This window comes from Siphateles boraxobius, unplaced genomic scaffold, assembly GCF_051911475.1.
Source record: "Siphateles boraxobius isolate OS27281-9 unplaced genomic scaffold, OSU_SipBor_1 31, whole genome shotgun sequence".
NCBI classification, from domain to species: Eukaryota; Metazoa; Chordata; class Actinopteri; order Cypriniformes; family Leuciscidae; genus Siphateles; species Siphateles boraxobius.
The window spans coordinates 2,890,842-2,905,877 of record NW_027508931.1 but is presented as its reverse complement, the minus strand read 5'-3'; the positions used below and the strand labels follow the sequence as shown (position 1 = coordinate 2,905,877).

Here is a 15,036-nt window from a genome sequence, read left to right as displayed (position 1 = left end):
ATGTAATAATTAGGATTTATCAAAGCATGTTTTTTTCGGGGCTTTCATGTAAGGGTGATTATATAATTTTGTTTGTATTTTGGTCAAAGCATGTTTTTTTAGGGGCTTCCATATAAGGGTGAGTATATAATTTTGTTTGTATTTTGGTCAAAGCATGTTTCTTAGGGGCTTCCATGTAAGAGTGAGTATATAATTTTGTTTGTATTTTGGCGTAAACTATGGTTACTACTAGCAACAGACTCTTATCTGCAATCAGAGCAAATACATATTAGCAACGTCGTCGTCTGCTGATGACGTGCGCGGGGTTTTCCGGGTGCGACGGCTTGCTTGCTTGTGATGTTAGGCTAGCAGGCTAACCGAGAGTAACGTCAAAACACCGATACTACAGCGCTGTTGACAAACGTCAAGAGACAGCGAGCGGGAATCTAACATGAAAGGGGTAAACGATTAATTTTACTAGTAGTGGTTTTGAAAGTGAAGTCGCCGTGGTCAACATAGTTTGATATAGCAAAAAAAAATAAGATGTCAACAACGCGGCCCCTCCTCGGGATGAAGCGAATCACCGAGGTAACCTGTACGGAGCCGCCGAGAGGCAGGCAGTCCCCGACCACCAGCAGAACGCAGGCAGATCCGCTCACCGTAGACGAGTTCACGGTGCATGAGGACAAGCAGACAGAGCTCAGAGGCAGCAAACTGAAGGTCGAACAGGTTTTCCAAGTGACGTTCACGATTATTGGGCTCTTGGATCACACTGGAGCCCACGGAAGTAAGGCTTCCAGACAGATCTGGCTCCAGCTGAAGGGGAAAAAGGAGGATGTGTTTAAAGCGAAGGTAAATTAATTGAAGATGTATATAGTAAACAATGTTGCTACTTGTCTTGTCTTGTCTTTTATTTTATTTATTTTTTATTTTTTTGACTGTCAGAAGGGAAGTCGATGACCTTAAACTTATTTTGAGGCAAAGTTGCAACGTAATATCTAGAGGAAGCTTATGTCAGACTGAACTCAGCTGCGTCTGATAACGTTTGTCTTTATTTGACATAGCTGCTAGTTTCTAATGTGTCCTGTAGTATCTCTTGTGTGACCCATTAAAAATGGTTTGATCAGACTTTTATTTAACCTACTAAAATAATGTTGATTTTCAGACAACTTTGCATTTAAATTAAGTTATACAAGTTCAAAGGGGAGTGATGTTTAGTCTTCAGTTTATTTATAGTCATAGATAGATAGATCCTTTTAGTCTTTACATTGCTTGGTGAGACGCAAAGTTTGATGCTTTGGCTTTACTGGATACATTATCTCTTGCGGAGATGATAAACAGCGACTAGTTGGCCAGTTTTGGTCTGAAACATAAGTTAATCGATATTATTTAGGAAGATCTGGTGTAGAAAAGTAAAATCGCATTCACAGTCATGATGTACCATTGATTGAACATGAGCAAGGCTGTGATTCATACCTGTGAATCATACTGGCCAAATCCCAGGCCAACAGCACAATTGTAAGTGATATTGCTTGAATAACCCATGAGAATTGAACTTTATTATAGAATTTTGGAATAACTGTTGCCAAACCACATAGACCCAACATAGCCAATGCAATGGGATCAGTGTATTTCATAATGTCTCAGCAGACAGAAACACATTAAGCTAGCATACACATTTATAGATTATCCTACCCTGTACATTTTCACACAGATGTTTCCCGTTAATATGGTGTCGAAAAAATGAGTTTCCAAGACGGCAACAAAAGACGTGGTTTTTCACTGAACACTAGTGGCGTCATCACCTAGTTCTGACATGCCATTGTTTGCAATTCTAGTCCGATTTAATAAGGAAATCTAACCACCAGTGCCAGTAAACCTGGAATATCCTTATTATTAAGCCATGAAACGGAAACCACTCATTGGATGTGTTTCACCATGTGCACTTCCTCATTGTCTAAACATTTTGATATATTTGTTATATATTTTCACTGGTGTAAATATAATAGATAATAAATAACCACAAAACTAAAATCACATTTACATGTAAAAAGCTATTTTCTACTATCTCATTGACTTTTTTGAATATCTCTTCAAGTTCCCGTTTGAATTACAATAACCTGGTATCTGCTTCTCATCCAAACTATGTCAAGAATTTTCTCATGGGTCTTTGACAGAGATCTGTTTGCTTAGTCAGGACAAGATGGGAGGTCCCCAGTGTATTTCACTTTCGGTTTTAGTTACTACTCAGTGTAGTGGCTTTTAACCTACTGTCATTACTGGTACTGTATATGAGTATTTCTTTTACCGTAACTTGCTCGCTCAGATCAAAGAAACAAAAAGTTCAGCAGAGATGTGGCAGAATGGTACACCCCAAAGTGTTCCTGTGTTGTTGTTGTTGTTGTTGTTTTTTTCAACTTATAATCTTAAACTGGTAGCTATTTGCCACATAGACCCACCCACTTACTCAAAGCCACACAATCACATCAATATGATGACTACGCAGTTAAGAAACACCAAAGAAGCCCAGTTATACTCATTATTTTCAACCACTTTAGTGCATTTTAGAATATAGTACTTTTAGTGCTGCATGGTTTGGAGGAAAAAAAATCTAAATATGTTTTTTTTTTAAAGAGCTCCAGGTTTTCTGTGCTTGTTTGTTTGGCTACAAAATTTGGCCAATGATTTTGGCATTATACATCAATATGACTGTAAAATAATAATAATAATACAAATCAATATATGAAAAATTAATATGAATATTTCACTGTAAAATAAAAAAATTATTTCATGAAAAATAATATACAGTACAGCTGTAAAACGACAATACTATTTGTCTCTTAATCTTTAATTTTCTAATGTTAAAACATTGGGCTTTTATTGATGGAAAACCACATGGTTTTGTTGGCATGCAACAGGTTTATAAGCTCATCTCATTAAAAATATGGTGAAAAAATTGGCAGGTATTGTGCTTTCAAATGCACATTGTATGCAGTATCACAGCGCTTGAGATATGGAGATCACGTGAAGCCGCTGATCTGAGATCTTTACTGAGATCTGAGACACTGAAAACGCTGTTTTTATTATGAGCTGTGCCATCCTTCACTCTGAAACACAGCATGCATATATTTATATATATAAATCGCACCCTTTAGATTTTATAATCACTCTAAGAGTTCAGCCAGAAGCACTTTATACTGATACGTTAGCATATAATACATTCACTTATGCTCTGTGTTGACACATTGTGGAATGCATAACACAGAGTAGCTCTGTTTAACCAGTAACAGTCTGCATTTGGGTGTAGTGTGACGTGTCATACTTGCATACTTGGATATGTATTCACACTTTCATTGATATGATAATGAGCATGTGGAATCTCCCACAGAATGTAGCTCTTGGTCATTTGATCCCTCAAGGCAAATCATATATGCATGCTAGTTCAAAGTAAAGAAACCAGATGGATTTGTTTTGCTTGTGAGAGTATTAAAGGGATAGTTCACCCCAAACGGAAAATTCTGTCATTAATTACTCACCCGTATGTCGTTCCAAACCTGTAAGGCTTTCGCAACCCAAATTAAGATGTTTTTGATGAAATCTGAGAGCTATCTGATCCCCTCCATTAACAGGAACACAACGACCACTTTCAGGGCCCATAAAATGTTAGTAAAGACATCGTAAAATCGTCTATGTGACTACAGTGGTTCAACCTTAAGTTTATGAAGCGGCGAGAATACTTTTTGTGTGCAAAAACAAAACAAAAATAACGACTTTATTCAACAATTTTTTCTCTTCCCTGTCATTCTCCTAAGCCGTCTAAAACATTGTCCAAAACGTAAACAGCGTTGGAGAATGACAGGGAAGAGAAGACATAGTTGCATAAAGTCGTTATTATGGAGGGGTCAGAAAGCTCTCGGATTCCATCAAAAATATATATTGTTTTATACATTTGTGTTCCGAAGATGAACGAAGGCCTTACCGGTTTAGAACGACATGAAAGTGAGTAAAAAGGACTAAAATTAAAAAAAAATTGGGTAAATTAACCCTTACATACAAGAGCATTATGCTTGTGTTATGTCACCCTACTGCTTGTAGAAGTGCAGTTTTTTTTTCAATTTATGTGGTGTAATCCTGTTCTGGTGTGATTATTTTGCAGGAATATGTGAAAGGCCTGTGTGACCCAGAACTTCAAAAAGAAGAACGGTACCCAGTGGACATGCACTGCATTTTCGCTGGTGCTCGTGGATTTTTTTTGGACCGGCTGCTTAGAGACACGAGTGCAGAGGTCCAAGTTCTTGAGCCAGGCCGTCTGAGGTTAAGCGGGTGCGCGGAGGCCGTCGTCATGGCTCAAAGTCGCGTTCAACAGTTTGTTGCCCTCTTTCAGGAGAAGCGAAGCTTGCCAGCTGACAGGGAGCCCTTGGTTAAGCGTACTTTTAAGACTTTCGTAGAGGACCGGGCTGATAAATATGCAATGGAGCTGCTGTTGCTGCCCAGTGCCCTCAAAGAGGAACTTTTGGGCTTGGCCCAAAGCCCCACACAACCTATAGTTATCATAGACCTTGAGCAGGACCGCTCTCAGACCAGCACACCTGTAACTGACCTCTCTAACCGTATCCTGGACACCACTTTTGAGGACAAAACCTCAGGTCCTGTTACCAATCCTGACATTATGCCCGGTTTCAATGGTCGTTGCAACAAGCGGCGGTCCTCTGAAAGCGAGCAGAGGGACACTAAACGGCAATATTCACTGGAGAGGAGAGAAGAAGAGCAGAGGGAAGAACGGCAGCTTCCGGCTGTAACGCCTGCAAAGGGGACACTAGCTTCTGGTGAAGTGGCAAATGAAAATGAGGCTGTGAGTCCTGAGACTAACTTACGCTGTCTTGTTAACTTCTTCCGAACCATGGGCTACCAGCAGGAGGTGGTGGAGCGGGTGGTACGGGAGACGGGGCAGACAGAGGATACGTTTTTACTGCTGGAACGAATTGTAGGGGAGACCCAAAAGACCCAGAGCACGCAAGTAGCCCAGAGCACCTCTTGCAAATCCGACCTATCACCCTGCGTAAACGCATCGTCTACATTCACCTCCAACAGGCTCAAAGAGAAGGAACGGGTGCAGATGCGAGATCTCGCCGAGATCAAGTGCAAAGAAAACATTAGACCTCCTAGTACTAATGGCATAGGTCAGAAGAACCAGACAAGCTGCTTGCCACTGGCCTCAGCCACCTTTAAAAGAAACAATGGCGCACAGAACGACATGTGTGAAGTGATCATCATTGACGATGATGATAACGACTTCAAAGAGATAGAGAGGAAGCCCAAAATGGCTGCACTTGATTTGAAGCCAGAGCCCCGTTTTGATTACCTACCCCGCGGTAGCTCTCAAACAATGGTTCCTATGCGAATGGAGAATATGACCAATCTCCGCAGCTCCTCTCAAGGCCCTCCTCTTCGGACCACCGACACACGACCAGGTTGCTCTTACCAGACGCTTCCTGGAAGGGCAACTTTACCTCCCTCTGAGGCACATTGCACCTCTAAACCAGCACCCCTCACCGGCATGTCTCGTTTTCAGCAGTCCCTGAGAACCCCCTACCGACTAGTACTACAGAACGAACCGGGCTGTCCTGATCTGCGACACATCATCATTGATGGCAGCAATGTGGCAATGGCGTAAGTCTCCATCATTTTGTATAATTTTTGGGGGCATTTACAATTCTCATTCTTTCATGTAGGTCCGCGGCAACATAATTGTGCCATTTTGTCATTTTAAAGTTAGCATCGCGTCAAAACAACGGAGTTCACACCACAAGTGCTCAGGGTTGTTTACAGTAATGATCTTTCGGCACTACATTCTCTAATATTTTTATCTAGAGCCAAATGCGCTTCATTCAAGCCCTTTCTGGTCTGACCGTGTTGCATCTCTCTTCCGTTAAAGTGCCACATTAAGAGCTGCAATGACAGTTATTTTAGCAACAGTAGCAGAAACACATTCAGCAGCAAAATAGATACTTGTATTTATATACTTCTTGCGGAAAAAAGAATGCTGCAAATACAATTATTTGTAACTGTTATACAGATGACTCCGACTGTTTGACTAAACAGGTTTGTGACAAGTTAACACGTGGCTCCTTTACATGTTTCGTTTTTTCAATGCATTTACCATTATTTATCAGCATATTAAGAGCAATTCATAATAAATAATGTTATAATTTTTAAAATTATATAGAGATGGCAAGGTTAGACAAAAAAATACTTTGAAACTACTAGTTAACTTTGTTTTGTGCGCATGATTTTAGATTATTAGATTATGTAGCCTACGTTGTTTGTTTTGAGTAGTTTATTATGTTTTATATTGCAAAATATAAAAATGGTCCTTTTCTTTTTCTTATTGACATTACATTGGGCATCAGCCACCCAACTTTGTAGGTTACAGCTATTGAAAAATCCATCTTAGGAGTTAGGGTTAGAAAATCGGTTGACAGCTAGTTTCTTAATGCAAAAAAATATATTATTGCACACTCCCTTAAGCACATTACGAACGTTTCAGCACAACAAGTAGCCTTTATCGAGGTATAGCTAGTTATACCTCCAAAAAGCACCATAAATAAGCAATTTATGTGCTATATTCCATGTCTTCTGAAAGCACACACGTCTTATGTGAGGGATAGACTGAAACTTTGTACAGTGCTCTTGTATGGCTTGAAGACTTGGAATATAGCATTGTATGGGCTACTTTTATGGTGCTTTTTGTCCTTGACAGATCCCGGTCACTGCTGCTTTTATTGTTTGGAAAGGAACAGTGTGAACATTCTTTAAAATGTCTCCTGTTGGGTTCCTTGGGAGAAAGAACATCATGAGAGTGAGTAAATTACAGATTTTTAGGTGACCTAAATTTACTAAAACTAAATGATGCATTCAGTATTTCAAGTTCAGCATTTAATTAATGCTTACTTTATAAAACCATTGTAAAGGACAGATGTGATTGATGCTTTTTTTTTTTTGGAGACAATTTGAGGGAGTGTGAAAATGTTGAGTACCCATAAAGGTTAAAGTAAGTCACTTCCAGTAAGGTCTGTGAGTGTTTTTGAACTGTAGTCTGTTTGTGTTTGAAAACCTAAAACCAGGTGCAACCCCCTTCTTTTCTTTCTGTCGTTCTCACCCACACCCTCTTCCTCCTTCCCACCTAAAAGGCAACCTCTCAGTGGGTCTCTCCCATTGTCAGCCCCTTATTTTTGCCCTTTAAGTGGCTTACCGGAGGTGACTGCGCTTCTTAGAAATACTAGTGTGGAAACTGAGGTGTTATACAGGGGTGAAGAGAGGGAAAATATCTTTTTAGACCCTACTGGTGATAGAAATCGTGGGATAAGGTGTTAGGTGGGAGTTTTTATAACGTGAGACCTTTATTTCAACAAAAGATGTGGGCATATACTAGAAAGATTTGAAACATGGAGTATTCTTCTTGAGTTTTTAAGAAATGTTCCCACTCAAGTAATGGCAAGAAACAAAAGGTATATGTGTAACTAATTACGCCATATTATCCATGCAGAGCACAGAACAGTCACACTATCACATGTTCAGCCAGTCTTGAAGACAACAGCTCACACGGTTTCTCATGGCTGATTTGTATGCTTGCATGATATTTGAAACATGAATCCTCAGGTGAAATCTTGTTGCCATAGCAGCCCAAATACGCAGTTACCAAGAACCGCTGCCACAGCAGGTCAGAAAGGATCTCAATATCTTGCAGTTTAAGATAAGTTGTCATTGTGAAGGAGAGGTCAAAGGTCATGGGTTGAAACTGGTGCAATGTATACAGTTCCTGATCGTGCTGTAATGATGTTGATGTGGTTTGGCACAAATCTAGGATTTTGTTATAGTTTCATTTCTCATATCTGTTTTCTCAGGTGGTATGGTTGTTTTGGAAGGAAACGTTCCTCACACATATCTAGACTAGGGATGTGCGAGACTATTCGACTAGCCAATTAAACAATACTGCTGCTGCTAGCTGACTTGGAAATACTGGTTATTTACTTTTTTTTTCTTTTGCACATTTAAAGTTTTGCTTTTTATTTTTTACAACGGCTGTGTTTAAATTAGTCATGTTGAAAAGTGTAGCTATATCTGGACCGGTAAACAAAATAATTTAAATTAACCTCAGATTTTGCATATTTTGGTTTTCACCGAGAAATGTCCACTTGAAGAGAGCAAGGTGAGGGAGTGTTTTGAAAGCCTACACAAAACTTTTCTGTTTTCTTCTGTCATGTCAAACTATAGGGTTGTAATACTACCGGTTATGAGGGACAATATTGTATGAAATTTCAAATCGGATTAAAGGAGAAACATTATGAATGAAACTTACTTGACGTGTAAAGACAATGTTGATATAGCAACTTTTCAAGTGTAAAGTAGTGGTCTTTATTAAATATATTGGTAATTAATATTGGTATTAAATATTGATTCAAATAAATAGAAAGTGTGTGTGTGTGTGTGTGTATATATATATATATATATATATATATATAGGCCTATATAAATATTGGCTTTATATCGGCCACCCTGCTCTTTAAGATATCGGCATCGGCCATCAAAAACCAACATTGGTCGACCACTAACGTCAAGCTTTTCCTGTGATTTTGCCTCATGTCATGTGTTCAGATACTTTTCATACACGAGAAGCATGTTCAAACCCAAGTGGTTGCTGTGGTAACGGACAGCAAAACCTTAACTTGCTGACTTATGTGAACTAACTTTTATTTGAGGAAATCTGTTTATAATTGGCTATTGGGTTTGAACTTATTGGGCTCCCCTTCTTTTGGTACACTCCGTAGTCTATGCCAGTGTAGACACGGTGTCAGTCTGTACTGACACAATCTAGAGTCATTTTGGACGAAGGACCACCTTTACGGGTCTCTTACCTGTCCTTTTAGTTTAAGATAATCAGGTCAGAGTCTATAGTCACTGGATAAGATCTTCATTAGGATGAGTTAGAGGTGAACCACATGGGTTTTTTATTTGGTGTTTTTTGTCAGAAATACAAGGGAGAAATGAAAGGTATTTTTGCATATTTAGCAATTTACATTTCCAGACTGGGAAAGTTATTTGACTCTTTACGTCAACGATCGTCGATTTAGTAACACTTCCTGTTTAAAATAACTTTCTCTTGTAGAGGGAACTTCCCCGTGACCCCTCTGTGGTTCGTATGCGTGTCTTTGTGTGGATGGGTGGGTGTGTGTGTACATGGCTGCACATCTGTATACGTGTGTCATTCTCTCTGAGCGTTCTGAATAGATGGAGATGTGCGTCTATTTTTGCACCCTTTTGCGTCAGTTGCATGTAATCGAGACTTGCTGAGATAAAAGGAAGTAAATGGTTGACCACTGTTCTCAAATGTATTTACATATCTCTCTATCAGTGGTAGATGCATTGTGAAATTGAATGCAGAGCTGTTTCCTGATCAAGCAAATTGATATTCAAGAGGGAACTTTGGTTATTTAATCAGCCTTCTAGGTGAACTTAGCATGTTTGAGTGTGATTGTAGTCTTCTTGCTGCATTTGGGAATATATTGTACATACTCCATACTATTAAAAAAATTCAGTTTGGAGAATGCAGTGATGAATGTTTCAAACATCAGTTAGCCTACATTTTCAAATGACCTCACTATATTGCGTGTTTAATTTAGCAACTGTCATCTATTTATCATCTTAGCAATGTAGCATTTTAATTACAATTCTGTCAAATATGAGTCCAGAATGAGATTAAAAAACAAGTTGAGGTTGATATGGCTTCACACCATTAAGTGAAGAGTAAAGTGTTGCACTGTGTATTGGCTACATTTTGGCATAAGCACTAGGCCATCCAAATACACTATGAACGTAGAAAAGGTTCACACATTGCACAACATGCGTGTAGATTCTGCATACAGCTAAAATATGATATTCCAAGCTGATCATGACCATTGATCTCCCTATTTGCTCTCACCAGGCATGGTCTCCATCGGATCTTTTCTTGTCGTGGGATTGCCATCGCTGTAGAGGCCTTTTGGCGCAGAGGGCACCGAGAAATCACTGTCTTTGTTCCTCAGTGGAGACAGAAGAAAGACCCTAACATCACTGGTAGGAGCTCAGCTTTTTCCTGTCATTAGACCAGCAAAACATCCATTTTATTTATTTACATACATATGATTTTATCTCCAGTTAAAAAATAGGATGCCTTGTCCTTGTTATTACAGAACAAAACTTTCTGATCCAGCTGGAGAACCTGCGACTCCTTTCTTTCACCCCGTCTAGAGAAGTGTGTGGACAGAGAATTTCCTCCCATGATGACAGGTAAACTAGTTGTAGTTTTCTCTGTTGTTATGTTTGCCTGTGAAGCACTTTTGAAGGCGAAGCACTTTTAAAGGCGCTATAAAAAATAAATGTATTATTATTATTATAAACTGTTAAAGGAGTCATCTAGATTCCTTATCAAACAACATAGTATTTTGCTTGTGAATTAGATACATTAGATACATACATATAGATTTTCAATGGTGTTTCAGGAAATCACAGAAAATGTATCTGGATAGTGATGGGACAAAAAAAAATGATAAACTGTCTTACGCACACATCAGAAATTTAAAAATATATGCACCACATTTTGTCTCTCGTATGACACAAATATATACAGACAGATATTTACTGTGCATATCATCTATTTGACTAATTTTAGCACTGTTAAATGCAATCAATGTTTCTAGATGCCAATATCAGTATGGATGTCTTTGTGGTCATGATTGAGGTCATGATGAATAATAAAATCAGGTGTTGTATGCTCCATTTATGGTTATTTCAGGAGCAACTGGGTAGGATTGGAAAATCTAAATCTTTGTGCATACCCTTACTTTGTACACAATTTATATAGGCCCTAGGTTCTTTCTCTGAGCCCTGCTTGATCTATGATCTATGTCTTCACAGGTTCCTGCTTCATCTGGCTGAGAAGACAGGAGGGGTCATCGTCACCAATGACAACCTGAGGGACTTTGTGAGCCAGTCAGATGCGTGGAGGAGGATTATTCAGGAGAGGTAAGAACAACATCTTTACAGCAAGATGTCTAGATGACCATCAGTGCTTCACTCCAGGGTTCTACGCTAAGGTTTTTCCCAAGGAGCACATGTGCTCCTAAATGGAAAAATTTAGGAGCACACAAAGAAATTTTGGAGCGCAGTGGAAAATGTTCAAGTAACACAGAGTTTAACAAACTATGACTCTTGTTTTCCGCACACTCAGCATTGGCCTTAAAGGTTTGTCGAAGTATTTGAAAAAATACTGAAACGGATGTTTTGAAAATTTGGCACATTGAAAACAGCTTTTAAAACAATAATCACTCATCACAAAAAAAACTATACTGTGATTGGTGCTTATGTAGTTTTTGAACCAGGGACGGATTCACGATACACCAGCAGCACTCAAACAACCCACCCCACACCTACTGTAAACAAGACTTTTATTAATGACAAAAACAGTATTAATGTGTAGGCTACGCCGTTGATTTGATGCAGAAGTATAAATCACACTTTACAATCACTTTAGTAAAACAGAACAAGGGGAACGTGTTGCTCTCAGGAGGAGGCTAGGAGCACATTGCCCCACTTTTCCACTGCAGAGGCTCTTTCCACAACATGGAGGAGAAACTAGTTTAAATGAGTGTATTAGTATTTATATTATTATAATAGCATTAGATAAAAAGTTAAATTTGAATCTAATGGTATACTGTTAGTATGTTAATATATTCATGATTTAATTTTACTATATGCATTGTAATTTTATGTAATAATATGCTATATAGCTCACCACAGGTATAATATTTATTCAAGTCAGACAAAACAGCAGTTTCTTATTTGTGAGTTGTTTTCATTCATTAAATCCTTGTGCAAGAAAAATGGCCTACATTGGTCTCTAATTTGTTAATGCTACTATCTCATAAATAATCAGAACTATTCATGCAGGAGGAGTTCAACATTTGAAAGTTTACTGTAGCACTTCAAACTTTTTTTTATGTCCCGCCCCATCCAGGCTGTGATTGGTCAGTTTATGAATAGTGAAACTGACGAACACGTCAATTTTATGAAAAGTTGAAACAAAAGGCACCTGATATAGCTAAATAGCCAGCTAGCAGAAACTCAAAACCTCCTTATCTTCTCCCTGCTGTCTTCTGTCTCACCACTCCAGCTGCAGACATCTTTGTTTTTGTGATGAGCTGCTCAAGCGGCCACCGAGCGACCCGTACACCGAGATCTCTCCCGGTGCTCCGGTGACTAGCTGGCTTTTTTTCCTGCCAGAGTTTCAACAACTTTCATATGATTGACACCAGCTTTGCATCGTGTCCTGCCCGCTACTCGGGGCAGGGTGTTTTGAACGATTAGGGGTGGGGGGATTATGGTAGGTTGTAGTTACTTGCACATTGTGCTCGTAAATAATTTTTCCGGTTCGCACGTATCAATTTTTAGGGGACTGTAGAGCCCTGCACTCAATTCCTAATGTTAGTTACATACTTTACCATTCAAAATTTTGGAGTCAGTGATATATATTTATTTTTAAGATATAATATTTTATTCAGAAAAGACATACTAAATTGATCTAAACTTCCAGTGAAGATGTAAAATGTTACAAAAAGTTAGGTTTTTTTTTCTCTCAAATAAATACTGTTCCATCAAAGAATCCTAAAAAAATATATATCACAGTCTCCATAAAAACATATCTGTTTTCAACATTGTTTATAATAAGAAATGTTATTAACAGATTACAATGATTTCTGGAGGATCATGTGACACTGACTGAAGACTGGAGTAATGATGCTGAAAATGCAGCTTTGCATCACAGGAATAAATTGCATTTTAAAATATATTAAATAGAAATATATTAAATAGAAAAAATAATTTAATATTAAATTTTAAATACAATCTTAAATTATAATAACATTTCACAAAGTTAATGTTTTTACTGTATTTTTGATAAATGCATCCTTGGTGAGCATAAGATACTTATGCATTCAAAAACATAAAAATAAAAAAATTCTCCCCAACCCTAAACTTTTGAATGGTAGTGTACAAGGATGCACCTGTAGTGTGCTCCGTTCCTGTTTGCTTAGATTTACAGCTCTTTTTATTGATTTTTCAGACTCTTGCAGTTCACCTTCGTAGAAGATCACTTTATGATTCCAGATGATCCACTCGGAAAGCATGGACCTCACCTTGACGAGTTTCTACTTAAAGACAGTCGGTGAGTTTAAAAACACTCCACTGGTATCACACATTTGCTGTCTTGTCCGTTACTCCTCATAACTGTTCTGTCCTCTCACAGAGGTAGTCCCATAATGCCCCCCCTGAGGACAGACCTTCGGGCAACCCCTTCAGTTTACGGCCCGGCAGCACAGACCACAGCACATCCCTCTTCCCCTTCCCTCTGGCCACACTCCGGCCCTCCAGACTGGCACCTTCCTCGACCGTCCCCTTCTCCACCCCCGCAGCGGTCGCCCTCAGAAACCTCAGAGCTCAAAAGGAAGCTCTACGACATCTTTCCTGACCAAAAGCAGCGTATTGATCGCATCCTCAGTGACAACCCATACATGAGGGACCTGAATGCGCTGTCTGGCCTCTTGTTGGGCTGATGCACACTTTAACACAAATTTACAGTTTTCACTTAATTATTTTTAAGGAACACCATGATGGAATTGCGCTGCTACAAGCTTCTTTTTTTTTTTTTTTTCACGGTTCGTTCAAGGGACTCTGTTCTGTCAGCTAATTTAGATGAAGATACGAGTTTTAGTTTGATGTGCTGTTTTTGATATGATTGTGCTTTCTGTAACTTCTGTTCTGTAAATATTGACATTATTGAGCCAAATGAGTACTAGTTCCAGTCACTCAAAGTGCCCTACTGAAGTGCCCTATCATCTGCTTACAGCATAGAATTGCTCATTTCCTGTTCACTAATTTTAGTTCCTGATAACTTTGGTGATGGTGACAAAATGGTATGTTGTTTCTAGGAATCCTTGAAGACCCCTGTATGACCCAGGAGACTGTGAAACAGTTAAATGGCTAAACAAAAGTTTCCAGATTACTCCGTGACCTATTGTCATATAGCAAACATGAAACCAGAGTCATCATCAAAGTAAACCTTTGTACCAGTTACGAACATCAGAGGGCGCTGTGGGATTACCAGCTCTTACCAACCTCATTATGTAATGGATTACTGAGGGCATGAACAAAATGCAATGCACAGTTGAAAAAGTTTTCTTTTTGAGCGTATCATTGCCACTAAATTTAAATCATTGTTCAGTATTTTCACCGTTATTGTTAACGCGTTGTTAAGACATCACTGAAATATTTTTAGCGTTGCGTTTTGTGAATTGGTATTCAATTTTGGTAATGAAAATGCATAGACGTTAAACCCACGGAAGCGTCACAGACTCGGCAGGTACTGTGGGTATCTCACAGTATGGTTGCTGAAAACCTTTTGCTTTTTCTGGAAGGCAGTGTTAATAAACAAATATGTGTTTATCAGGATCTCTATAGTCTGTCCTTTTTTAATAATTATATTTTTATCTTTTTTTGTGCTTCAAATAGGCATTTGAAACTCTTTTGGATTTACTCTGAGAATGTAGGCTACTCAGTATAGAGGTTTTTCTGCATTATATCGTCTATGACGGTAGGGGGCGAGATCACAGCTTTAAAGACTGAGCTCATACAAAAGCAGTAGTCAGTCGTTGTGAAGCATATTATGAGAGCAGTGACGTTACGTTATCGGATTACTTTGACTGTATACGAGTAATATTAGTACATTATCTTGAACCAAAATCAAAAGTGTATTCAAAATAATCCCCCCATCCTCAATTTCATTTTGAGTACAAACACGGTTACTTTCAAAGCAATGACAGCAGCAAGTCAGGAAACTAGTTTTTGGCAGCGTTACAATAGGGGTGTCCCTGAACCTACATGCCTCTCAGGCACAAGATGAGCAAACTGAAACCTACCTTATTATGCAAATCCTGCACGCCTTTAATAGAATTTGATTGGTCAATT

At 38.8% G+C, this 15,036-nt stretch overlaps 1 protein-coding gene across 1 annotated transcript; it reads left to right on the top strand.

The window, feature by feature from the left end:
- Nucleotides 1–233: 233 nt before the first annotated feature.
- On the top strand, nt 234–14,520 carry n4bp1 (nedd4 binding protein 1). Its single transcript, XM_077193346.1, has 7 exons — nt 234–831; nt 4,136–5,649; nt 9,962–10,092; nt 10,209–10,305; nt 10,933–11,040; nt 13,136–13,237; nt 13,319–14,520. Exons 1-7 carry the CDS (start codon nt 523–525, stop codon nt 13,623–13,625), a joined length of 2,568 nt encoding a protein of 855 aa, XP_077049461.1. The 5' UTR covers nt 234–522; the 3' UTR covers nt 13,626–14,520.
- The last annotated feature ends 516 nt before the right edge of the window (nt 14,521–15,036 follow it).

Bases quoted from the DNA above. Each gene is read 5' to 3' on its own strand.
- n4bp1 (XM_077193346.1), top strand. From the start codon at position 523: ATGTCAACAACGCGGCCCCTCCTCGGGATGAAGCGAATCACCGAGGTA. The intron at 832-4,135 runs GTAAATTAATTG...ATTATTTTGCAG, and splicing joins AGGATGTGTTTAAAGCGAAG to GAATATGTGAAAGGCCTGTG. The intron at 11,041-13,135 runs GTAAGAACAACA...TTGATTTTTCAG, and splicing joins AGGAGGATTATTCAGGAGAG to ACTCTTGCAGTTCACCTTCG.